At 40.8% G+C, this 27,263-nt stretch overlaps 1 protein-coding gene across 2 annotated transcripts in view; it reads right to left on the bottom strand.

Moving 5' to 3' along the window:
* Window positions 1–24,072, bottom strand: part of SLC25A47 (solute carrier family 25 member 47) — a 30,849-nt gene extending 6,777 nt beyond the window's left edge. Inside the window, exons 1-6 of one of the 2 annotated variants that reach the window (XM_042440369.1) lie at window positions 24,046–24,072; window positions 14,731–15,102; window positions 6,410–6,453; window positions 5,060–5,131; window positions 3,191–3,373; window positions 1,771–2,044 (exon numbers count right to left, since the gene is read on the bottom strand). In XM_042440369.1, the coding sequence (XP_042296303.1) occupies window positions 1,771–2,044; window positions 3,191–3,373; window positions 5,060–5,131; window positions 6,410–6,453; window positions 14,731–14,758 (601 nt within the window). In that variant the 5' untranslated portion in view covers window positions 14,759–15,102; window positions 24,046–24,072. Of the gene's footprint in view, window positions 1–1,770; window positions 2,045–3,190; window positions 3,374–5,059; window positions 5,132–6,409; window positions 6,454–14,730; window positions 15,103–19,092; window positions 19,252–24,045 lie in introns of those variants that run through there. The other variant, XM_042440362.1, reaches the window with a different exon arrangement.
* Between the last annotated feature and the right edge of the window lie 3,191 nt (window positions 24,073–27,263).

Genomic DNA, 27,263 nt, shown 5'->3' with positions numbered 1-27,263 from the left:
AAACCTCATTAGACAATATTCCATAAAACTATAAAGCTGAATTGTGAGTGTTTGTATCTAAAAGTCTCTCAAGTCAGCTATTAACGAAGTACATTATTTATATCCATTTGTAGCCCACATACTTTTAAAATGCTTTGATACTAAAAGAAAAAAGGTCCTTTAACTTTACATCCATGCCATTTCATTTAATTATATCAAGAGGATCTGAATGCTCTAATAGTCAGTGGTTGGAATCAAGTTGGTTGTCCCTGAATAGAGCAGATCCATTGAATTAATTGTCAACACATAGGTATATTCAACTGATTCACTTTAATGAGGTGAAACAATATAATTTTGTCTAATGCATATTTTTCAGTGCCAGACAGAGGAAAAAATTGCTCTCATCATTTCCTGGTTTTCTTATCTCTGGATATGGAAAGTGAAAAACCAGCCTTGAAAAACCAGAAATACTTCCTATCCCAAGAAATTAAACTGCCTAAAGGAAAGGCTTGTTTTTAAAGGATAGTGTTGGAAGCACAGATGAAGAAATATTTCTTTAGCATAAAAGTGTTTTTTCTAAGCTAGACAATTATTTGCAAGATTACAGAACTACTGCCAAAACCAACATCCAAACAGAATAAAACCATTGAATCTGAATTGTTGACTTCAATTCAGCCAGTGGTTCAATAGGTTTGTTCTAGATGCGACTAGGAAATGGATTGAGATGTCAAAAAACCTTGTCAGATCCCTTTGTAGTAACTGGAATTGCATTTTCCCAACTGCAGCATCTTTTCATGTACTGGATCAAAGTTCAGTACAATGGAAATTATATTATACTTGTTCTGAGAACATACTCTCCAGCTGTCCCAGTTTGGCAGGGACAGTTGCAAGCAATCCTGTGCTGTTCCATTTTTTCAGCTGTTTTTAAAATGCCCCATTTTCTCTCTCCTACTCCCACTCCCATCCTTTGTTATTAACTTACTTCAGTTGCTGCAAACTGATGTTAAACTAAATTTGGCCATCTTAATAACACTTGACGTTGCTTGACCATACATGTCCTGGTTCTCGCCTGTGAAATGCTGAAGAGTATACAAGAGCAAAGAATTCATTAAGCAGTGTTTACAGGGACTCCATCCAGCAAGTAGGACCTATTTATGAAACTCCGACTGCTAAAGGTAGATATCAGGTGTTGTCAGGCATGGGCTGTGAGCATTAGACAACTTATTTATTTATTAGTAGCATTTACATCCTGCCTTTTCTCCAAACAAGTCAAGGCGGTGTTAAAGGATTTACTCCCCAGTTTATATTCCAAGCCACCCTGTGAGGTGGGTTAAATTGAGATTATAACTAGCGCACAATTGAGATTGTGACTAGCTGAATTGGGATTTGATTCTTGATCTCTCCACTCCTAATCCAACACTTTTAACTGCTACACAATGTTGGCTAGTCTGAGATGAGCCAGAAGCCAAAAGCTGTGGAACCTGCAAGAGTTCTCACAACTGAAGAGGAAATCAAAACTGAAAGAAAAAGAGGAGGTGCTGTCAACATAAGAATGTACCAGAGAGCTCAAGAAAAGCTTATTGCTCAGGCAAGGTCAGTAGCATCACTAGGGTTGGTGTCACAAGGGGTGGTAACTCATGGTGTCACCACCACCACTACCTTTGATCTCCTTCTATAGTACACCATGCACAATATGGCTCAGACATAGAAAGGAATATGGATCAATTTGCCATGGAAAAGACAGTAAAAGCCAATTTTCAAGGTCCATGAAAGAATAGTTTATGTACATACCTGGTTTATCTTGGCCAGCTGGAGTAAGCCACTCACATAAGACAGAATAGGAGAGAAAATATGTTGCAGATGAATGGCAATCTCTACACAGCAAAGCCAAAGACCCCTTGTACAGACCCCTAAGGCCTTCCTCCTTTACAATTGTCCTCAGGCAATGCATGGCACCTTGGTACTTAGGCCTGGAGGCGAGATGGGATGATGCAGTTGAGTGAAATGGCTCTTTCTGGATCTGTAATCTTACTTTGGCTATCTCTGCAGGTGATATTAGCAGAACCTGCAGGACAGAATAAAAAAATGTAAAAATTCTGAGTTAGGACCTTTTGAGATTCCAAAGTACATGGACATTCTCTCCAAGAACCTGGCATTCCTAAGCCTGTGACTCCAATTCATCCATCCTGCCTGGTTATTTACCATGCATGTAAAGCATTTTTACTTCTGTCTTGCCACATACTATCTGATTTTGCATAATGTGACACCCCCAAGGCCCCTAGACCCATACACAATATTTTATTTTATTTTATTCTACTTTATTTTATTTATATCCCATCTTTCTCCTATGACTGGAGCACAAAACAGTACATCAGAATATCTTATAAAAATACCATAAATTATAAATATAAAATTACACATTCATTTAAAACTTTAATGAGAGGAGATGGAAGGGACGGTGCAGCTTTTCATTCAGGCTTCTCCGCTGCCTTGGCTCCCTCCCCTAAGACAGCCATGGCAGCAGAGAAGCCAGAATGGACATACACCCCCCCCCCCTTCTTCTGTGGCCTCCTGACATCCCATTCCAGGTCTGGTGCATCTGATCACCAAGCACTGCCCTAGACGCAGAACAGAAGGCACCACAACCCCCACCAGTGGTCACTGATGGGAGTAAGCCAAGGCCTCCCAACAGCCCATTCCAGGTCTGGCACAACTGGTCACCCAACAGCCATGCCAAACCTGGAATGAAAAGCATCACACTCCTCTCCAGCAGCCATTAGGGGGTGGGCAGTGCTATGGCCTTCCAACAACTCATTCTGGGTCTAGCCTGGCATGGCATGACTGCTGGGCAAGTGAGAAAGACAGGTGACACCCTTTCTCATTTACCCAGTAGCCATACTAGTTGTATCAGCTACATATTGTTAGATATATTTACAGGATGGGCTGTAGGCAGGAGTAGGTGAGCTGAGGTCCTCTAGATCTTTTGGAGTACCATTCCGAGAAATCCCAGCCATCATGGCTAATGGTTAACGCTTTTGGAAGCTATAGTCCAAAATATCTGGAGGACAACAGCCAGAGAAGAAATGTAAAATAAATTATAATAATTATAAAGAGTAGATTCTTCTCAACAGAATTTCTTAAAATAAATATTCTATCCTTTAACTTTTTTCTTTTCTTTTTAGCAAGTCTTTATTTTTTATTTTAAACCTACCCGGGCAGCACCAGTAGCAGCTCCAGCAAAAGATATATCCACCTTTGATGGCTTGCTATTTGCAGAACCATATCGTAATCTGCAGATGTTATACAGGAAGTTTTTGTAGATGCCAAACGAAAGAGATGAAATTACTGATGCCATGACAACTGTCATTGACACTCCACGGTAGAAACCTAGAACCTGGTATGCATAAAAATATAAGGAAAATAACTTTTCAAAAAGTGGAATAAAAAATCTGAGCCATTTATTTTACTTAATGTACTCAAACCTATTCAATATACAGCAAGAGTGGGCAAAATTTGTCCCTCCAGATGTTTTAGGACTGTATTTCCCATCAGGTCTAACTAGCATTGTCAGTGATGAGGGATGATGGGAGCCACAGTCCAACAACATGTGGAGTACTGCATCTTCCTTATCCCTGATACAGTGGAACAGAAATAAATGACTACTTTTCTTCTAGTTTCTGTAATGAGAATACAGTGAGCCCTTGGCATCCAGTGGAGTTTGGCTCCAGGATCTCCAAAATCCACAGCTCCTCAAGTCCTATTATATACAGTGGCATAGTAAAATGGTGTTACTCATATAAAATGGTAAAATCAAAGTTTGCTTTTTGGAATTTATATTTTTAAAAATATTTTCAAACCGTGGATGGTTGGATCTATGGATATAAAATCTGAAGATATGGAGGGCCAAATGTATTAGCAGTAATATAAGACTATAAAACTCTGGTATTTCCTAGCAGGCAACCTTTAGAGATGTTGGACTGCAGCTTGCATAATGCCCAGACAGGGAATGTTGGATTTGTAGTCCAAAATATCTGGAGGGCACTAGGTTGGGGAAGTCTGCTTGAGATTATGGTTGCTCATAACCCTATTCTCCTCACTATCACGGCAGGACATTACAGACTGCTGGCTTTCTACATGATTATACATACACTTTCATATGTGGTAAAAATAATATGAATCCATTGGTACCTGTTGGGCCAACTTGTGTTTAATATGGGTTGTTGAATTACATACAAAATGGTAAGACCTGTCTCAAGCGAGCACAGAGAATTGCCTTGAGACAGTGAGGCACAAGGCAAGCAAACAAATAAACAAACAAAAAAAGAAATCCTGTAGTCCTTTCTCTGTTCATATTCATATTTATAACTATTCAAGCTCTGTCAGGGATGACAGGCTGAATCTCCCTTATCTGAAATGTTTGGGACCAGATGTGATTGAGATTTCAATTTGTTTTTTTGTTTTTTTGAATATTTGCATGTACATAATGAAATATCTTGGAGATGGGACCCAAATCTTAACATGAAATTAATCTATGTTTCATATACACCTTATACTCATAGCTGGAAGGTGGTTTTTATACACAATATTTTTAACAATTTTGTACATGAACCATCAGAGAGCAAAAGTACCACTATCTCAACCTCTCATGTGGAAAGCTTTGAATTTTGGAATATTTTGGAATTTGGAATTCCAGGTAAGGGAGAATCAATCTACATGGAATCTGAGTGGAATAAAATGTGTGAGCAAGGGAGCCTATTAATCATACCTACTCTGTCATCGTTTCCATCATCCTCCATACATGGAACTCAGGTGACTTTCTGAAGGGGAGATTGATAGAGGTTGTTGACACAGTTGAGAACACTGATTATTCAACATTCATGGGATCATATGAAGATCCCCACATAAAAAAAAATTCTCCTCTTCAAAACATTGCTCTCCACATGAAGAGATCAGTGGAAATGTGTAAGGGACAGACATATTGTAATTACTGCTCCTCACATTTGAGGTCTCTTGACATTCATAATAACTGCCTAAGCCTTTTGTGCCTGGGCCATAGCTAACAGGAATTTGCCATACGTACGCTTTCAGTTCTGTATGTATCTAAGATACAGTGCAATATTCCACGGTAGCTTGACTGTGTCTGTATTCTCACCTGTTGAGACAATCAATCCATTATATACATCATGTCTAGGAAAACCAATAAGTTAGCAGTTTTCTTAGATTTTAGACAAAACTGATGTTGACATTTTGATTCTGAACAAAAAAAAAGAGAGGGGATTTCTGATACAATATGAATTTTACATAGATTTTATCCTTTTTAAAAAGGAGGCTTTGTTGTTGTTTTTAACTGCCCTTGAGTCATCCTCAGCTCATAGCAACCCTGTGAATGAGACATCTCCAAGCCTCCCTTCCCTCAACTGCTCTGCTTAAGTCTTATAGGTTCATGCCTATGACCTCCCTGACTGAATCTACCCATCTGGCTTACAGTCAAAAAGACATAAGGAGGAAGTAAATATACCTCATTTTACGAAGTAGATGTGTTCCTAGGCACTCTTTCTTTAAACAGACACTTATTACAAGAGACAGAAGTAACATGGAAAGAAAGTGATAGCACAAAAAAGAAGAGCACTTCAATGTGTTCCAGCCAACATTTTATATGACACTGACAATACACACATGCGAAATACAACAAGCAGGCCAGGTAAGCATTGCACAAGTAAAACAACAATAATAAATCATGAATCTTTTGGAGACCACCTGAAGGCTTCTTCCAAAATACCCCATTTTACTCTTCTTTCACCAGCCTTCACTTTTTAAATAATTTCCATTTTGGTGGTCAAACTTATACAGTGGGCTCTTCGTATCTGCTGGATTTTAGTTTCAGGACGCACCGCGGATATCAAAATCTATGGATGCTCAAGTTCTGCTGTATACAATGGCATAGTGAAATCTTCTCTCCCCTTTACTCTGTGATTTGCTGTCCATGCATACTCACTAAGGGATTATGAAGCAACTGCTGTTTACCTTGTCTATGGTAGGCAGGCACATATGACTACAGCAAGATCAGCCAGAGCAGAATTCCTGTTTTCTCCAGCTCAAGATTTATTACACTGTTTACAGCAGACATGTTTCTACAACCTGAAATCCTATTCCATGGATTCACTATTGTTTGGGTCATTTTTTATTTCCTGATTTGTTCTTTGTTGTTATGTTTATTTCTATTTTTATTAATTAATAAAATAAAATAATAATAAATAAATAAATAAATAAATAAATAAAAGCTTTATTTCTAGCCCGCCTTTCCAAAGATCAAGGCGGGTTACAATGGTGGACCTTACTGCCAGTTCCCAGCATCTGCAACCTGAGATGCCTGCCTTGTTCTGTCTAACGGTAGAACCTTTCATATTTAGACAAATAAAAATGAAAATACCTTTATTGTGTCCAGCGGATAACCAAATGCAGCACTAACTCCACCTAAAACAGATAATTGTTTTGGAAATGTTATAATTGAACATTTTAGATCTCACAGGGAAAAGAGAAAGTTCTTCCAGCCAGCAAATAAAGATTGTCAGACAATTCCACCTATGCTCAGTTCTTGCCATTTCCTTCCCAATTGCTCTGAAACATGTGTTTGTATAGAAACAGCATGTTGCCCATAATGTAAGAAAACACCACTGCACCCCACCTCACACTCTGCAGAGGTGATCCAACAAATATCTGAGGTTCCCAAAAGCATGATGCAAGTGGAGCATGGGTGTGTCTTCATATTCATTTAACGTAAAAACTGGTGCAGCCAGATTCTGAAAATGAACTGTATTAACTTTATTGTTTACTAAGCTTGTTGCTATACCACCGAAACTAGGATGTCCTTGTAAACATAATGAAAAAGGATCATCTGAGAAAACAATGGCCTAAATGCCATTGTTATTCCTGACTAGAGTAGATCCATTGAAGCAAGTGCATTTACCTATCTATTGACTCACCATTCAACAACTGATTCAGCGGCTCTGCTCTTGTTGGGACTAATCAAAAAGGTTTTAGCCACTCGCCTAAAGACCATACCTTTTCACATAAGCCAACCTCAGTTTTTGGAACTTTGAGGAAATATGTTCTCCCAGTCCCACCACTGCATACCCTCTAAAGTTTCACAGATGAAAACTGGGACACATGTGACTAAGCAACATCAAAGAGTGATCAACATGGCTAAAGCTATTAATGAGAAAGATCAGACAAGCTAGGAGATGTTGCAAGAGTTTGTTTTTGCCTGAGTCTACAGGGAAGAGTATGATTGTACCCCTCTTCTCCCCCACCACTGCTAATTGACTACAAACTACTTTTTCACTTTTAATTCACTTTGGATTAAATGAAGTAAAATAAGGACAAAGAGGGAAAGTGGGAGGAGGAGAAAGAAACTGGAACATTTTAAAAGCAATTGAAACAGTGGGATGCCAAGAATGTTCCTGCCAGATTGGGACACTCAGAGGCGTTTTATCATCCAAGGGTAATAGAGAAAAACTATAATTCCCTATTGCATGTTGCAGTGATATGAGTCCCTAAGATAGTTGCTACTCTTGATCTTCTCCTGGCTTATCATGACCCACTATCATGGCAAGAATGAGGCACACCTGTCTCATTTAGTCCTCTGTAACCCTGAGCTGTAGCTGCTATTATACTTATCACACAACATCTATTCTGCTGCCACCTTATATTCCATTTGTTACTATTGTGGAGCTTTTCATTGATGGGCAAAACCCGGCAATAGGCTCTCGATCTTGAGAAAGTGAAGTGCTATCACTGCCCTGTCCATTGTACCATTATTTCCCCCATCCATCACCAGAGGCCAGAATGGCTCAATAATGGGTTTAATTTTGGATTAAACAAGCTTAAACTCATCCTTAGTTCTCAGGCTTTGATCCTGACATCTCAGAGCCTGAGTATCATAGTCCTGACCAGGCAACCCTGTTTGAGATTCACCCTAGTATGCTGTTGCTTCTGTCCTGTTTCTCAGTGGACTTCTCTGGGATCCAGTCCTATTGGCACAGGGGCACTGAGTTTACTACTAGAAAGAGTAATGATAGCACCTACTCCGCATGTGCCTCCGTTGATGAGAAGCCAAATCAACAACAACAACAAAAAGTGATGTAAGGTGCACCAAGTCCATCCCATCAGTAGTTCGTGTTCAGAAAACACGAACTGACCTTTCTTAATTTGTTGACAGTGACAGCAAAGATATAGCTTTTTAACATTCACTAGGGAATTCCACATGCCAGATATAGCAACCCACAGACATTTACGGAGCCTAAAATAGTTTCAAGGGTTGGAAGCTTAAAGCTGCTGCTGCAGCTGGAGAAGGAAAAACAAACCATCACACTATAAGTCTTCTTCAGTCCCTATGAACTCTTCTGCTAACAAGGAAATATCTGTGCATGCATTCTGAGTTTAAGCTTGTTTAATCCAAAATTAAACCCTTTATTGAGCCCTCCTGGCCTCTGGTGATGGGTGGGGGAAGTGACAGCACAATGGACAGGGCAGTGATGGCACTTCACTTTCCAGAGAGTGAGAGCCTATTGATGGGTTTTGCTTGAGAAGCCCAGAGAAGATCCAGAGTAGAAAGTATCCATTATCACTGCAACATGCAATAGGGAATTATAGTTCTCCTCTATTGCTCTTGAATGATTAAAAAGCTTGACATAAGCTTAAGTGCAAGGAGAGCCCATTGATCATACTATACCCACAAAATACTCCCTAGTATATCAAGTAAACTTTTCTTCTATATAGTAAATATCTTTATTTCTCTTTACTAGCAAGCCCATATACACATCTGACTGTTTGTTTATTTACCAGCTGGAAAGGGAGGTAAGCTCTAAATCCAATTGTTATACCCAACTAGAGCAGTTCATTTGAATCCGTTGCATCTAGGGTTTTTTTCCCTGTATTGTCTTTGTTTTGTTTGTTTTTTTTCTGCCTTTAAGGGACTCTGACAGGATAACGTTGTCATAAGGTATCTTGGCAAGATTTATTCAGAAGAATCTCTTTGCCTTCCTCCTCTAAGGCTGAGAAAGTGTAACTTGCCCAAATTCACCCAGTGGGTTTCCATTTGCTGAATGGGGACTCAAATTCTGGTCTCCAGGAGCTCTAGGTCTAAGCTCCACTGCAGATGTAATGCCATTTGACACTGCTTCAACTGCCCTGGCTGAATTCTATGCAATTCTGGGGTGTGTAGTTTTATGAGCTACTTAGCCTTCCCTGTGAGAGAGCTCAGGTACCCCCACCAAAGCGTGCCTCTTCTACATTTAATGATCATGCAAAATAATTTCAGCAGGTTTTGCTTGTCACACAATCAGGTAACAAGCAATACCTGCTAAAACTCCCCCATCTACACAGCCTTTAAAGCCTTAGGAACCCGCTCCAGTTTTCACTCTGGCAACCCTACACAAGCTTGTCTCTACAAGCTGATCTGTAGGTTTCATTTGATGGAAGGTAAGAAATTATCTGAAATAGATCTTTGCTGGCACCCCAGCTTTGTGGAATTCATACACAGTGACCTATGGTGTAGGCAAATTTGGAAGGCCATCACTATGACAGTCCTTAAAGTGGCACCTAAAGGAGAGTGCACAAATGCAGGTGGCTGTGTTCTTTCTATCTACTCACTCCTTAAAAAGGGCTTCTATCCATTTTCATTTTATCTCACCAGTTTTTTGTAAAGCAAACAGGCCTTTGTTGCCTATTTAGCATCAAGCTGTTCCTTTCTCCAAACAAGATTACAAGTCCCTCTCCAGCTACTATAGAGAGTGTAGTTAAACTGTGAATGAATGAAGGAGTTAGAGGTGGGGTGGCAGATGAGGTAATTCCCCTTGTTAATCAAAACATTGGGATTTCATTTTACAGGTCCTGGCTTTGCTACACCTCTGTCAGTAAAGTCTCACCTGGCACTGACTTTGTTAGCATTTGTCCCAAGGCAAAGCCTTATCTGCATGGATATTTATTTTATCACACTGGTATTAATGTTTTTTTCTGTTTTATTGTTCAGTCCTATTCATTTATACACAACAGTTATCCAAGCTGAGCTGCAAACACAGAGGACGGCAACCTCACTGTATGAATTGTAATTTTAATTATTAACCCACCTTGGAAGCCCTCTTAGGGTTGAAGAACAGAGTAAATGGATAGCAATAAGAATTACTTATTTAAAATCAAAATGCCTGAAGAATGTTGACTTCCTGAATGTTTTCAAAATAACATCTACCCTTGCTCTAGTTCAATATAGCATTTTCTCTAGGGAAAAAGATACCCAGAGCAAGTTCCAAGGTTGCAAAGTCACAGCTGATTCATAAAGAGCTTCTTTGTTATCACAGTTGCCAAGTCTCAGTGGTCACTGCAACCTCCTGAACTGGTAACTTTGTACATTTGAAAAACACCCAAGCTCAAAATGGGTCAACTGTGAAATGTTACAGTGGTTGTTGCCACACACTGCAGAATTAATGCAGCTTGACACTGCTTCATCTGTTATAGCTCCATCCTATGGAATTCTGGGATTGGTAATTTATCGTGGCACCAGAGCTCTCTGAAAATAAGGGCTAAATATCTCACAAAATTACAAATCCACAAATTCCAAAATATTGAACCATGGCAGTTAAAGCCATGTCAAACTGCACTGATTCTGCAGTGTAGATGCAGATAGTGAGACATTTGGATCCACCCATTTGGATCACAGTCGTGGAGAGAAGCTAAACTTGTATTGCCAGTAATTTGGAGGTAACACTCCAGTTAAAAAAAAAAACAACCTTGTTAGGCTTCCTTTTAGGATTGGGGAAACCCTGATTCAAATCACCACTCAGCTTTGAAGAACACTGAGATCCATCTCACAGGTTTGCTGTGAAGTTTAACATGAGGGAGGGGGTCATATATGCCATAAGATCCACATGCATGGAGCACCTTGTAAAGTTGCTAGCATCTGAGCTCTCATCACACCTGCCAGGTCTTCTCCATGCTTAGTATCACCTGCTCTACAAGCTTCCATAAGCTTGTTTTCACATTTTCCCCAAGTTCTCCAGGCTCCCAGTGTTGCACTGTTCTTTTTCCTTTCCTGATTTACCCTACATATCAGGCATCTGGAGAGAATGTACCCATGGGGAAGTGAAATGCCCCAGCCAGAGTGGTGTACAGAAGTAACAACTCAGTGGTATAGAGAGATCTGCTAGCTCATGTGGCACAGCTCCACATGGTATTCTCTTTGCATGGGAAGAATTTATGTCTCCTTTGAAATGCATTTCTACTGTTTATCACTGCATCCACTCGCCAACCCAGTAAATTAGGTTATAAATCCCATTATCCCCAGACCGCATGGCCATGGCCATTCTGTTTGTGAGAGGGGAGGGGAGTTACCTTGCTGGAGGGTATCCAGTTGTGGGAGGTTGATATTATGACAGTATGAGTGGATCTCAAAAGCAATGTCAGCAAATGCTCTAATCCCCAAGAGGTCTCAAAGGCTACATACCTTGGATCAGTTTCACTTAATGACATCAGAAATTAATTTTAGCCTTCACCCTCACAAGCTCACTTTCTGTGCAGAATTTGGAAACATTACTCTTTTGGACTACAATTTCCCCCGGACCCCAAAGCCAGTGACTGGCTGGGATATTCTGGGAGTTCTTTTCCCAAATAATTTCCCGAAAAGTTGTTTTCCCAAGCTCTGTTTCCATGTACAGAACATTTTAAACCTGGAGTAAAATCATGTACAGATTGAGCCTCCCTTATCTGAAATGCTTGGGACCAGAAGTCTTTTCGATTGCAGAGTTTTTTTAATTTTGGAATATTTGCATATACAGTTAGCCCTCCACATTTGCAGCTTTAACTTTTACAGGTTTGATTATTCATAGAAGTAAATATATTCTCTCTGGGAATCTCTAGTTCCTCCAGTATGACTGGTCAACATTCAGCAGATGTCACACTGGAGGACCTAGAGATTCGTAGAGAGAACACTTCTCCAGGAATGTGTAGGTCCTCCAGCTGAATTCTATGATCACCTTTTGGCACATGTTGAGCATAGAGTTGCGCTGAGGGACCTGGAGATTCCTAGAGAGGTGTTCTCTCATGGTGGTCCTGTGCCTCAACAAATGTGGAGGGCTCACTGTACATAATGAGATATCTTGGAGATGGAACCCAGATCTAAACATGACATTCATTTATACTGCATATACATCTAGCCTAAAGGTAATTTTATACACAATATTTTTAATAATTTTGTGTATGAAACAAAGTTTGCCTACATTGGCCCATCAGATAACCAAGGTGTTACTATCTCAGCCACCTATGTGGATGATTCTGGAATATTTCAGAATTCCAGATGAGGGAGACTAATCTCCCTCCTGTTTTTTGAATGGAACAGTCCCAGGAGCACAGCACCTTGTAATTTTTCACCTGTCAATCCATCCTAAACCTGCAGTCTCTCAATGGAGAGACAAAACTACCTGGAAGGCTTAGCTAAGAGCAGCTGCCAGAACACTGAGAAGATTTGGCACAGGTGAGTTTGCACCATTCACAGTCTATAAGCACATGCGACACTCATCTAACCTTCCCTAGTAAAGATGACACCACATGTATTTCTGTAGTAAATTCCTTGTAATCATAGCCACAGAATACGTTTGTCTTGCGCAGTCTTACAAGTAACTAGATCAGGATCTGGCCTCGTGCCACATTATTTATACCCGTGCCAGACAAGTCAGAACAAATCTCAGTGGTGTGCATTTGTGAATACATTTGTATTGCATATGCTTAGAAACCTTGGACATAACAACCTAGCACTGAGTGCAACCCAGCACTGAGAAATCACAAAATTTGAATCCAACTACAAAGGGCCAGAGTAACATAGTGGTTTGAGTGTTGGACTATAACTCTGGAGGCCAGGGTTTGATTCCCACCTTGGCCATGAAACCCACTGGGTGACCTTGGGCAAGTCACACTTTCTCAGCCTCAGAGGATGGCAATAACAAACCCCCTCTGAAGAATGTTGCCAATAAAACATAATGCTAGGTTCATTTTAAGGTTGCCATCAGTTGGAAGCAACTTGAAAGCACGCAATAACAACAACTGCAAATCCGGCTACAGCAGCTAATATAAAACTCCATTTTGCTGTTGTTGTGTGCCTTCAAGTCATTTCTGATTTTTGGCAACCCTAAGGCCATATCCCTATCACAGGGTTTTTGGGGGCTGAGAGTGTATGACTCACTATTTGCATATCCCACATACCGAAGCCCCAATCCAGTGTTTTTGTGGCGGAAAAAGAAGTGGCAAAATGCTGCTACTTTTTGCACCAGAAAAAAAGGTACCCTTTCCACCACCACTGCAGCTTTTCAGCACTACTGAAGTGTGTGACATCTAAACGCCATGCTGCCGGAATGCCAAAAAGCTACCACTGTGTAAACAGCCAGGTGGCTTCACGGTGGCTTCCTGCTAGCTTGGGGGGCATGTGTCGTGCATATGCCACCATGCCCCCAAGCTGCGAGGAAGCTAGCTTTTTTGCTGGTCTGTTCTGGCCCTTAATCTGGGATAATTGATATCGGGGTTCTCCCCAAGTTTTTAAAAAAAATCTGTATCATTGGTAGTGTGAATAAACAATGCAAATAGACCTGAATAGACCTGGGATAAAAGGTTGCATACCAAAAAAGTGATTCTGAGTGCATTTGCATCATCACCTCCACCTTTATTCTTTATTCTTTACATCTTTATATGAGCAACCAAACGTGCAGAGATGCATATTTTGAGTGCTGGACTAGGACTGCAGAAGACCCAGCTTTGAATTCCCGTTCAGGCATGGAATCCACTGGATGACCATGGGCAAATCACACATTCTCTGCATCAAAACTGCAGAAATAATCCAGGTTGACACCACTTTAATACTGCCATGGCTTAATGCTATGGAATTCTAGAAACTGTAGTTTGTTGGAGCAGTAGAGCTCTTTGACAGAGAAGGATAAATGTTTTACAAAACTACAGTTCCCAGGATTCTGAAGCATTAAATGAGTTTAGGATTGATCAGAAAATAAGTATGGCTTAGATTTCAGCTTTCACCAAAACTTCTAATTATTTTTCAGTAAAAGGAAATATTCCAGAAATTTTACATCTGCACACTAGAGAAAGCTGAATGAAATGGAGCAAATTAAAAGAACAACTCTCACTAACTGTTCAGTTCCTTCTCCTTCTGATTTCACTTCAATTGCTTCCTGGTATAATTAAGTTTTGGATTCTATACCTTGTGGGATTAACCTTCATTTACATTCATCCTTCTGTCAGTTGCCTTTAGCATGATTTATACTGCACCCTTTAAAAGAATCAGATAAGAGAGAGATAGGAAGAAGATTCCTATCCAAACAGCTCTTAAAGTTTCAGTATAAAATGTATATGAAACATAAATGAATTTCATGTTTAGACTTGGGTCCCATCTCCAGGATATCTCATGTATGTGCAAATATTGTGAAATACAAAAAAAACTCCGCAATCCAAAACACTTCTGGTCCCAAGCAAAATCAGTTTGTACAACCTCAGCTATCTGAACATTTTTGCTTAATCTCCATTCAGTCTGTCGTCTCCATAGGCCCAAAGTTCTTTTCAACTTAAGGATTTCCCATTTCTGGCACTGGGATGTGCCTGAAAGTAAATAGCATGGAAATAACAGTTGTCTCTCTTCATCAAGAACCTGTTGGGTCATATATTTATTTATTTATTTATTTATTTATTTATTTATTTATTTACCTCCAATGGCCCCTGCAATGAAATCCATCTGCAGGGATCCAGCTGTCTTTGCCAGTCCTGATCAGAATGCTTGAGCCACACAGCAAGACCCACGGGGAAGGAGACCAAGACCTGTCTTTCCAGGAATAAGAAGCCCTTCTCTCTGAATGGATGTGGTGGGATTGAGCAACAGTCTATGAAGATAGCAGCACTTGCTTTCTGCACCTCCTGCTTCTTCTGAAGACTGTGATTCTGGGCACACATAAAGCAGCTGGCAAGGCTGGGAAGGGACTTTGAACCAGCTTCAAGAATATTGTCAATGCATAACTCCTCCAAGCAGTGCTGAATCATTGTGCAGAACTGAAAAGCTCCCTCTTCCTTGTGCCTTTTGTCCTACAAACCACCAAAGGCAAAAGAGTGTTAATGTTGAACCAGGCTAAGGTCAGAGCCATGATGTCAAAATGCAGTATAGTTGGCTTGCTTCATTCTCAGGGCATGGCTTGCCCTGAGAAGAAGAGGCATTGATGTTGTCTATCCTCAAGTTGTTTCCAACTTATGAGACCCTATTGTATGTTTTCTTGGCAAGATTTGGTCAAAGAATGTTCCTCACTACCTTCCACTGAGGCTGGGAGAGCGCAACTTGCCCAGTGGGTTTTCATAGCTGAGTGGGGATTAGAACCCTGTTCTCCCAGAATCTTAGTCCAACATTCCAACCACTAACTACATCATGCTGCCTCTCCTCAAAGGTGCTACAAGATCCCTTTGCATGCAGTTCTGCTGTCTGTAGCACTGCATCTGTTTGGCTTCAGCAAATCTCATATCTGTACAACTGGTACTTTTGTTATTGTTAACTGCCATCAAGTTGACTTTTGGCAACCCTGTAAATGACAGATCTCCACATCACCCTACCATCAACAGACCTGCTCAGGTCTTGTACACAACCTCAGTTTCCTCAGCCATGGCTTCCTTGACTGAGTCTATCCATCTGGGATGTAGTCTTCCTGTTTTCCTACTTCCTTCTGCTTTGTTAAGCAGTATTGTTTTTTCTAGCAAATCGTGTCTTCTTGTGATATGTTGTTGTTGTTGTTGTTGTTGTTGTTATGCTTTATTCATATAGCACTGTAGATCTGCACAGCGCTGTACCTACAATCAGTAAAATAGATAAGAAATAAACCTGCCTATGGCGTATATTCTACGGAATAATACATATAAAATAATATATAATAATATATGATAGAGTTCAATAAAATAAAGCAGACAACAAATTAAAAACAACAGATAACAATCACACAATGCCTGGGAATGCATAGGGGCAAAGAACAACAGCTTCAGTTTAGTCAACTTGGTTTCTAGGAAGAATTTATGTTTGATTTGCTCTAGGACTCATTTATTTGTCTTTTGAACTGTCTAGAGTATCTACAAAACTCTTCTCTGGCACCACATCTCAAATGAGTTGCATACATGCACAGAAATATGTTTGTATAACTGTCCTCAGGCCTGATCTACAGTTTATTCCCTGCAGTAATGGGGGACTGCAGCCAGAGGTGAACCCTCTAGAATGATGTATGGATCCCAGTAGAGTCTTTCCTCTGCTCTTGCAAGTGCTCTGTCTAGTCTTGTTCCTATGTTCAATTCTTAGCAGGTTTGGAGACCTCAAGGTTGAACAGGACCTCATGGTCTTTAAATATCAGAAGCCCACTATTTCAGCTCATTCAGCTGTGTCATTAAATGGCAACTCAACAAGGTCTTGCAGAATGTCTGAAAATATTCAGGGTGTGTAGGTGAAGATGGGTGCTCCTTAAAGGAAGAACAAGAATTGCCATGGGTATTCCCACATTCATTTCACAGATAAGTAACAGAGTTCCAGCAATGTAACTCCCATTGTTGTTCTCAAAGATATAACCATGTTAATCTGTAGAATCGGTATGTAGAGAGATCTTGTAGCACCCCTGAGGAGACTAACTGAAATGAAGATGGTGACAGCACAAACTTTCATAGACTTCAGTCTACTATATGCATCTGAGGAAGTAGACTGAAATCTACGAAAGCTCATGCTACCTTCTTTATTTTAGTTAGTCTCAAAAGTGCTACAAGATTTCTCCCCATAATTGTTGTTATGTGCTTTCATATCTACATCTATTCATAGGGTTTTGTTGGCAAGATTTATTCAGAGGAAGTTTGCTATTTCCTTCCTCTGAGACTGAGAAGGTTTAAATTACCTGGTGGGTTTCTATCGCTGAGCAGCTATTCAAATCCTAGTCCAATACTCTAGCCACTACACCACACTGACTCCCACACAATTCATACCCATTGCATATCCTACTGACTGCATAGGATGGGAATTGTAGTCCAATATAATTGGAACATGCAAGAATGGGGCAGGTGGCCCAAAGAAAATAGTAGGCACCTGCCATATGGACAAGAGCTGTTCTAGTACATCTGATTACACTTGGATCAGGCTCCAAACCATTTAATAAGCTCATTTAGAAGAAATGGGTAAAACTAAAAAGATAGAGTTATCCAGTAGCTTTCCATAGTTAACTTGTAACAATCCTACATGGTTTATTAACAAGGTTGCTCCGCCCTGTGTCCGTATGATTCCACCAAGACTGCCAAGTATGGTTAGACTTGCCTTGTGACATGTTTTCCTTCTCTGGTTCTTCTGTAAGAAGATGTGTAACCTGACTAAAGAGCCAGCTGAGTTGCTTTGGGGCCATCTGTCTTTGAGGAACCTCTGGCCTTGTGTACCTTGTCTGTTCCTGCTCTCCTGCCAAGTGTAACTCACTAAACCATTGATGATTTGGGCTTAAATGTCATGTGGATCCACAAGACTTTGTCTGATGACAGGAAAGAGCATCAAATGTGCTCCGTCATGATCAATTTGAAAGCCATGGTTGGCTACACCTGTTTTAAGATCTGACCAGTATCTCTCCAGCTCAGAATACATGGCATTGAGCTGAAAACTGGAGGAAATGTAAGCTGGACCCTGAATGGATCCCAAGCAAAAGGGGCCAGCTCATCTATTGTGTAGAATAAATGATTTTAGCTAAGATAGCTTGTGGCCTTTATGTATGGTGGAGGATGCTGCCTTATTGTACATTTTGAAGATCTATCTGAGTTTATGTTTGCACATACAATGGTTGGTAGCACCATTTTTGCCCCAGGAAGCAAAATTACTTGGGCCAGCCCTTCAGGCAGATGCTGTGGGGAAGCCTACAACCATAGCCAGAAGATGGTGCTTCAGCTGTTATCCTTTGTCCTCAGCAAAGGGAATATACCCTTTGTATATTCAGAGGCATAATGAATAACTGAAAACCATCTGTGCCAATAGCCGCAGTCCACTGCTGTGGTGACAAATAGAATAAATGCAACACTAGGCTTACATGATGTTGAAACTAGAGCTTGGAAAAAATTACTTCAGGGATTGTAATTCACAGAGCCCCACTACCACTACCTCTATAACTCTAAAAAGTATAGTCTGAAAATTAAATTTTCCAAGCTTTAGATGAGACTGGATATACATTAACTGCTGCACTGCTAGAACAGTTGCCGTATACAATACATGTTCAGTTTAGGAAACACAGAAAACATAGCAGGAGAAAATAATATGGTAATAGGACTGAGATCTGCAGGAGGGGACCTCCTCTTTGCGCCACAAGTAGAAGCAATACATTATGTGCAGAGATGGGAGAGGACTTTCTCTGCTGTGACACTCCTGTTTACTGACTGCCCACCTCTTGGAAACCTGACTATTGCTGACACTGTCTTCTTTTCCACACCAACTTAAAACAGGGCTTTTAAATCAATGCCTTTGGGGTTTAATGCTTTTGCCCAAATCTCCACAAGTTTTAATTTGTTTCTATTTGTTAAAATCCTTTTAGCCTGTTTAAATTTTTCCTTACTGGTTTAATTTAAAATTGTTTTAAACTCTGAATTTTATCTGTATGCCACCCTGAGATCTTGTGATACGAGGCATAATAGAAATATTTTAATAAACACAAATAAATAAAGTTCAGAAATGGTGGAGAAATGACATAAACCTTAGATACACACACCAATCACCACACTAGAAAATATAACAGTGCCCACCAGTCAATCAGGGATTGGACCAGCAGTGATCCTCATTTGCTGCCTACAGAGAGAGGGAGCTAATAAACTCTGGATGATGGAGAAATACCCATAACTCAACCCCTTGCATCACAAAGTCAGTTGTGCATACTCCTTGTGTCCCAATAACAACAGCTCTATTACTGCCAATCCCCAGGCATTCTTGCAGGAAGCGGTGTTAATAGTGAATCCCTCAGTAACTGGGGATAGGTACTGTTCTCCAGTCTTGTGCCAAACCTGTGCCATAAACAGCATCCTTTGAATTACGGGCCTTACCTGGAGTCTTATCTCACTCCTGCTGCATGGAATGTAACCTTGGTTTACAGCCTGGAATTCCTGAGCAGACATGCATACAATTATCGCTATGATTTGTATGCTTGGTGGGAAAATGTCGAGCACCAATAAAACCTCCACCTATCTTCACCCACTTTGCATTGCCCCCTTCCTGCCCATTTCTGGAATGCAGGCCTTGAGATTCAATTGTTCCTAAATTGGAATTCAGCCCCGCCTAGGCCCAAACAAAAGGCCCCACATCCGGATGTTCTGTTTGTCCTTCAGTTCATTCTGATTCTGTTCAGCTCCAGCAAACTCTACCTCTGCCTGTTTGTTCTAATTCTGAGGCTGCATCCACACTGCAGCAATAATCCAGTTTGACACCACTTTAACTGCCGTACCTCAGTGCTATGGAATCCTGGGAACTGTAGTTTTGTGAGATGTAGCTTTCTCTGTCAGAATCTATGTAGAGCCACAACAAACTACAGTTCCCAGAATTCCATAGCACTGAACCATGGCAGATAATGTGGTGTCAAACTGGATTGTTGCTGCAGTGTGGGTGCAGCCTAAGCTGGAAACTGCTGCTTTTGCACATATACTTCTGCCTAGAATGGTCCTGTGTCCTGCTTTAGAGAGGTCATTCCATTATCTGAAGGACTGTCAGAAGATTGCTCTTTATTTGCAAGCATAGGCATCCTTTATTTGAAGAGTTGTCCCCACCAAATCTGTTCAAAGATACACACACAAAGGGACAGCAGCGAAACCTTAAAGTTGCCCATTGAGAGTTGGCACCTGAAACGCAAACAAAAGCACTATGCATAGGTCACAGGCTTCCACACAGTGTCAAAATACACTGTACTTCTGTTTTAATGAGATGTTAGGCTAACTTTATGCAGATCTGTGTCAACATTTGTCAACTCTCCCTTTTTAATAATATATTTCCTCTTTTTTTGCCATCTTTTGAACATCTTTCCTTATTATGTGTGCCATCTTTCTCCAAAACCTCCTGAGGCACTAATAATAATAATAATAATAATAATAATAATAATAATAGGATTTATTTATATGCTGCCCAGTCACTGGGCTTACAACAGAGGGGATAACAGACAGTTCCCTGCCCTCAGGCTTACAATCTAAAAAGACACGACACAAAAGGAGAAGGGAATGGTGGGGGAAGGAATCAGGTCCAGCATTCTTCTCTCCCTCTGAGGCTTGGACCAAGGCAGATGGACTGGAGGGAGGGCTCTTTTCCTTAATCGAGGCTGGGCCCGATGGCGTTGGGCCTGTCCTTTCACTCCCTCCCAGGCCAGAAGATGACAGTTGGGAGGGCTCTTCTTCTTCAGGCCCGATGGCGTTGGGCCTGTCCTTTTGCTCTAATATGGTGTATTGGTACCTGTGGTTTTTTATTAAAGGAGTTATTCAAATCTAAATATGTTATTAAAGATTTTATCCCAACCTGTACTTGTAATTCATTTTAAACTGTTTTTTTAACTTGTTTTATATTTGTTATACTACCTTTGCACTTTACTTTTTTACATTGTTTAAAATGATTTTATTGTTTGCTGTCCTGAGATTTTATGACATAGAGTGGAATATAACTAAGTAACTAAATGCGATAAATAAAGCTGAGTGCAGGTTTTTGCAACACCTGCACTTTAGGATTTGGAGAACAGGACATGACACCTCAACTAGCATTATGCTTTGTTTGGGATCTTGCACTTGTTTTGTTTTTTAAATCCATCCTTGGGCCCTTTCACATGACACAATTATTGCACTGTGATTCCACTTTAACAGTCACAGTTCTATCCTATCAAACTTTGGGATTTGTGGTTTAGAGGAAAGTATTTAGAATGCTTAGCTGGAGCACCCTTATGCTGCCTCAAACCACAAACCCCAGGACTCCACAAGATACAGCTATGGCAGTTAAAGTGGTATCAAAGTACTATAGTTGTGTAATGTGAACAGACTTCACACAGAATGCCTGGCAGTGCGGCAGTGCAGAATGTCACATGTTTCTGCACAGATATTGCCAGCTTATACCGTTTTCAGATATTCTACAATGAGAAGAAATTAGAAAAGGTACTTTGGAGTGGTGATATGTGATGAAAACTCCCAGATTTGCTCCAGCCAACATAGGAGTCTGGGAGCTGTAAATTTCCAGGCTCCAAAAATGAGCCTGCTTTTGAGTGGCTTCACAGCAGCAGACTCCATTCCTGTCATAGTCCATTGTGTATAGAAGGTCACTGTACACATATTCTGAGGGCTATCTCTTTGAAACCGCTCAAGAGAGATCACCCAGTAATATCCACTGACAGATCATCTTTTAACAATTAGTTCCCTTCAACCAACCAACCTACTCTGGGCTTTTCAACAGCAATTTGCTGAACAAAGGAAAGAATAGCTATAACAGCATATTGGAAGCTGACCTAAGGTTAGATTCAAATTAGTTTTCAAGCACAGAACAAGTGGCCAAATCAAGCTACAAACTGGGCCACATTTCTTGATCCTGCATTAAAATGGCAAGGCAATATTATGCACAGTGACTTGGGAGACAAGAATCTTATTGGAAGCCTGAGAAGGAAATGGCAGCCTTTGGTTTTTGAGGTTGATCTCTGAGTTTGTATACACCAAAAGACTTTAAGAATACGGGGAAAATTAAAATAAAATAAATAATGAGAAAGAAAGAAAGAAAGAAAGAAAGAGAAGCCAAGTCTACCATCTTTTTGAGAATGTTGCATTCATAAAGAAAACAGAAGAGAAACTAAAGTATCACTGCCTCTTTTATTTTATTTCATTTCATTTTCTTATCTGGAAAAATAAGCATGTTGCAGTGGTTGGAGTGTTGGACTAGGACTCCTGGACACCAGGGTTCAAATTTCCACTCAGCTATGGAAACCCACTTGGGAAAATTGGAAGGTTAACCAAAGGTCAGTCCGGAGTCATCCATGGTATTTCACGTAATTTCACAAAAGAATATCAAACGACACCGAATGCAAACAGAAGGCAATCCAAACGCAATCACAAGTCATCCCAGAAATAGCTGCATTCAGAAAGATATCGAATTTATAAATCCTTTTCCACTGCAAATTTGTAGTCAATTCAAATTTGCATTAGTATGAAATGCATCTCTAGTTTGACCATGGGATTCCCCCCGTTAGACTACAATTCTCATTATCCTTTGTTGTTGTGATTTTCCTTCCTGTACTCCCTGGCTGCAGAGAGGAAAAGAGCTGTTTTGAAGGAAAGATCGAAGGGGGAAAAAGTAAAGATGAGGAGCCTAAGAATGCCTCCTGCCTCCTCCTTTTTCCTGGCCACCTCTAATTCGGGGGGTTCCTTGGGTCTGAAATTATAAAATTTTCCAGATCCTGTCCTCCCTGTGCACACACAAACATGCTAATTTGCAATGAAGAAGCCAGTGGGTATGTACTCATGTGATGAATTCATCTGCATTCGCACTGCTTTCTCTTTCAGATGGATGCCATGTTTGTCTGTGCGTCTGGTGAGCTACTACAGTGAGCTCTTGCTTTACTCAGGGGATCTGTTTTGGACTCCCCGCATAAAGCAAATTACATGTATGCTCAAGCCCCATTTAAACGAATGGGGCTCGTGCACATGGCAGTGTGACGGCACGCAAGCACCATGGGCGCGCACCCCATTAGTCCCAATAGGTCACACCACCTCTTCCTCCCCGCACGGCTTTCAGCATATGCTGAAAGCCACATATGACGCGGGCGCACTGTACATAATTTCATGCATTTTTGCATTGGCCCCACTTTCTTCTTTTTTCAGGACGGTGATATATTCCTCCATATGAAAAAGTCCTTAGAGTCCACACACTCTCAGTAGCCATAAGGTAAGCAATGCCTAACCCTCCCTCCGAACAAATCTTTAAAAGAAAATCCTGTGATAGTGTTGCCACGAAGTCGGAAATGACTTGAAGGCACACAATAAAATTCTTAGCTGAGAATCTTGGTTGCTGGTTTTGGAACAGACACAGCACTTCATATTCTGCCCAGCTTATTGTAACCAAAGCACCTTGACAGGAGAGAGAGTTCAAACAAAATCTTTGATGCTATGTCACTGTTTTGTTTGCAAATTGCAGCATTAAAGTGTCTGTGCTGCGCTGACAGGGTTTGGACTTGGCATCCCTATGAGTGGGTGGTGGAAGGGGTGGAATCGCCTGTCTAGTTACACTTGCCACAGGATATATTCCCATCAAACAAAGAGCATACTGGGAGGATGGTGACAAACCTTCATAAGCTAATGCACTGGGTGTCTTCCCAACAACTACGTAATACTCTCAATTTAGCTTTAGTTGACTAGGGCACGAGCTAAATTTTATTTTACAGCTTTCCTCATACAAAGGTTTTGTAATTCTCTGTACCTCTTCTCTGTGTTGACTATAGAAACTGCATGTTTTACCCAACATAAAAAACAGAACTCTGAGTTGCAGCCATCCTTTGTGCTTCCAAACATGGAGACCAGAGCCACTTCTTTATCCCATTATGCATTGCTAGGCGCAGAGTCAGCATGGCCAAATAGTTACTTGTAATTAATTCCTTTTTATAGTAACTTAAGTATAGTTTAACTATTATTTATTTGGGTTTTTAAAACTACATTTTGTGTCACTTTTTCATTAAAGTAGCTAACAAGCATCATTTAAAAGAACTTTAGAACACATTTAAAGCAAATTAGACCATTAAAAAAAAATTGGACCAGCCCATTAATCACTAAACATCAAAGTATTTTAAAGAGATGGGTTTTGACATCCTTCCTAACAGAAGTGCGGATGGCCATTCCCTAATCTGGGAACAGCCCATGAAAAAGCTCTCTCTCTATTCCAGCCTGTCAAGTGGACCATCCAGTCACCCAATTAATTAAATTAATTTAAATTAATTCATTTTAAAAAACATTTCCCCAAGGGTGATAGAAATGCAAAACAGAATGACAACCTACTATTAAATGGTTGGCTTGTCTTCTGAGAGACTATACAAGTTGGCCTCAAGCTATTATCTAGTAGTTCTAGAGGTTGGAAATAGGAGGGACTTGAAACGCAAAGCAATATTTCATCATGCTTAACGTAAACATCTGGTATCAAATATGTGGGTGCTATTTAGGGTCACAGAGTTAATGGATAATAAGGACCAATACTCTGTCATTAAGTACATACACAGTCGGAAACGTAGGCCTTGGAAGAAATTGCAAATCTGGTTTTTAAAGTTTGCAACAGGGTAGGCCTCTTTCACTAAGGAAGCCAAAACCTCTGGCATATGCACAGTTGGAGAGATTACTGGAAGATTTGGGGAATGCTAAAAATGTTTGAAATGTATTTTATTTTTTAAAGTTGCTTTCCCATTATCTTAAACAGTACAGGAGATATTAAAGCTGAAATGCCTCAACACAGGATGCTTTCTTTCCTTTTCTTTTCTTTTTCTTGCCAAAAGTCTTGAAACATTCCAGCACTTCAAAATAAGAAAAACAACCAACTGCATTTCCGATGCAGTCTCACTTTTGTTTTTGAAGCTCTGAGATGGAAGATGACAAATGATTTAGGAATGCTCAGTCCAAGAAAAATAACCCAGAAAAATAATGCAAGGCATAGCAGGCATTGGGATGGTTCCAGATTTAGTGATTCAATTCACATTTAGCAGCAGATTTCTCTCTCCTCTTCTTTCCTTGTAGAGCCTCCAAAATGCTTGGGCGAATCATGCTCTCTCAGCCCCAAGAAACCTCATATGCTATACAGTGGATTGGAGGAATCCTGCTCACTTTGGTCCAAAACACACTGCAGAACTAATACAGTTTGAGACCACATTAACTGCCCTGGCTCAATGCTAGGGAATTCTGGGAAGTGTAGTTTTGTGAGACATTTAGCTTTCAATAAACTACAGTTCCCAAGATTCCCTAGCATTGAGCGAGGGCAGTTAAAGTGGTCTCAAACTGGATTATTTCTGCAGTGTGTTTTGGACCGTGTTTCTCATCCCTGAATGTCTAAAAAAAAGGGGGAGGGGGGAGGAAGCTCAGCGGATAGGTCTCTCATGGAGGGATCCAAAATTATTTCCCCCAAATGTTGTGGTTTGACAGACTACGATCCTGGAGACCAGAATTCGAGTCTCCGCTCGGCCATGGAAACCCACTGTGTGACCTTGGATGAGTCACACTCTCTCAGCCCAAGAAAACCCATAAAACTTAGTTTCAAAGGTGCTACAAAATCTCTCTACATACATTCTTTGTATCCTTGACTATGGACTTTGTATCCTTTGACTATGGAATTCTGGGAATTAGAGCTTGTGGCACCAGAGCAAATGCTATACAGTGGACCCTTGTTATATGCTGGGGTTTGGTTCCAAGATCCCCTGTGGATAACAAAATCTGTGGATGCTGAAGTCCCATATAATGGTGTCCCTTATTTAAAAAAAAAAGGGGGGGGAATCAAGGTTTGATATTTGAAATTTATACTTTTTTTGAACATTTTCAAACCGTGGGTGCTTGAATCCGTGTATAAAAAATCTGTGTATAATAAGGGCTGACTGTATGTATATTTTGTTGTTGTTAACTGCCCTCGAGTCGAACTCATGGCAACCCTATGGATGAGGCATTTCCAAGACCCCCTGTCCTCCACTGCTCTGCTTAATTCCTGCACCCCATAAAACCCATGACCCCTGTAACAGAGTCCCTCCATCTGGCATGTGGCCTTCCTCTCTTCCTACTTCCCTCCACCTTTCCCAGCATTATTGTCTTTTCCAATGAGTCCTCATGATGTGCCCAAAGTAGGACCACCTCAGTTTGGTCATCTCTTGGCTTCCAGGGAGGTTTCCAGCTTGATCTGCTCTAGGACCCATTTGTTTGTCCATTTGGCTGTCCCTGGGATCCTCAGCACTCTTCTCCAGTATGACATCGCAAATGAATGGATTTTCTTCCAGTCTTCTTTCTTGACTGTCCCGCTCTCACATCCACACATGGCAATAGGGATGTGATTCTTGTATGAGTCTAACTTTTGTGCTCAGTTGTATGTCTTTGCATTTTAGGATCTTTTCTAGTTCTTTCATAGCCGCCCTCCCCATTCTTAATCTTCTCCTGATTTCCTGGCTGCAGTCCCCATTTCGATCAATGTGTGATCCCAGATAGGAGAACTCTTTTACTGTTTCTGTTCCCTTATTGTCTAGTTTGAATGTAAGTTCTCTGTGGTCCTTATTTTTGTTTTCTTTATGTTCAACAGTAAGCCTGCCTTTCTTCTTTGATCTTCCTTAGTAGTTGTTCCAGCTCTGTGGAGTTCTCTGCTAGTATTATGGTGTCCTCAGCATATCTCCGATTGCCGATATTCCTTCCTCCTCCTATTTTCACTCCTCCCTCCTCCATGTCCAAGCCTGCTTTTCTCATACAGTTGGCCCTCCTTATCCACAGATTTTTTATACACGGATTCAAGCATCCACGGCTTGAAAATATTCAGAAAAAAGATAAATTTCAAGTATCAAGCCTTGATTTTCCCATTTTATACAAGGGACACCATTTTGCTATACCACTGTATTTAATGGGACTTGAGCATCCACAGATTTTGTGATTTGTGGGGGATCTTGGAACCAAACCCCAGCGCATTATCCCCAAGGGTCCACTGTAATATGTCCTGCATAAAAGTTGAACAGAAAGGGCGAAAGGATACATGTCTATGCTTTGTATCTAGCACACCGACTCTCTTGTTTCTCATCATCCCCATCCCCGCCCTGCTTTGATTTCCTTCTCTCCCTTTTGTCTCCCCATTTATTTTCCCAGTATTATGAATTGCCCCTTCTCCTCAGGGCTCAGGGCTGCTCCATGTTACGATGCCAAAGACACGGGAGGGATTCCTCTTAACGGCGAATGAAAAGAAACCGGGGCCAGAAGGCATTCGTCTGAATTCGCTACTTCAGCCAATTGACGTCAGTTCGAATTGTCTTCAAACTGACTTTCTGTTGCCCCAAAATAGCCCAGAATTGCGTGTGATCCCCTCTCAGGCAAGATCAATCTATGAATGAAGCTCATGCAATCAGGTGAATCCCATCATTGCCTTTGGATTGCCAGTGGATGGTCCTTCCTTCCCGTTTCCCTTGTCTGATAATAAGGGCCAATGCTAAACCCAAGAGCAGACTGAGCTCTCCCCAAAAGCCCAGGGAGGCAGGCGGGGCCCTGGTGCTTAG

This window comes from Sceloporus undulatus, chromosome 1, assembly GCF_019175285.1.
Source record: "Sceloporus undulatus isolate JIND9_A2432 ecotype Alabama chromosome 1, SceUnd_v1.1, whole genome shotgun sequence".
NCBI classification, from domain to species: domain Eukaryota; kingdom Metazoa; phylum Chordata; class Lepidosauria; order Squamata; family Phrynosomatidae; genus Sceloporus; species Sceloporus undulatus.
This window is presented reverse-complemented; position numbering and strand designations above follow the sequence as displayed.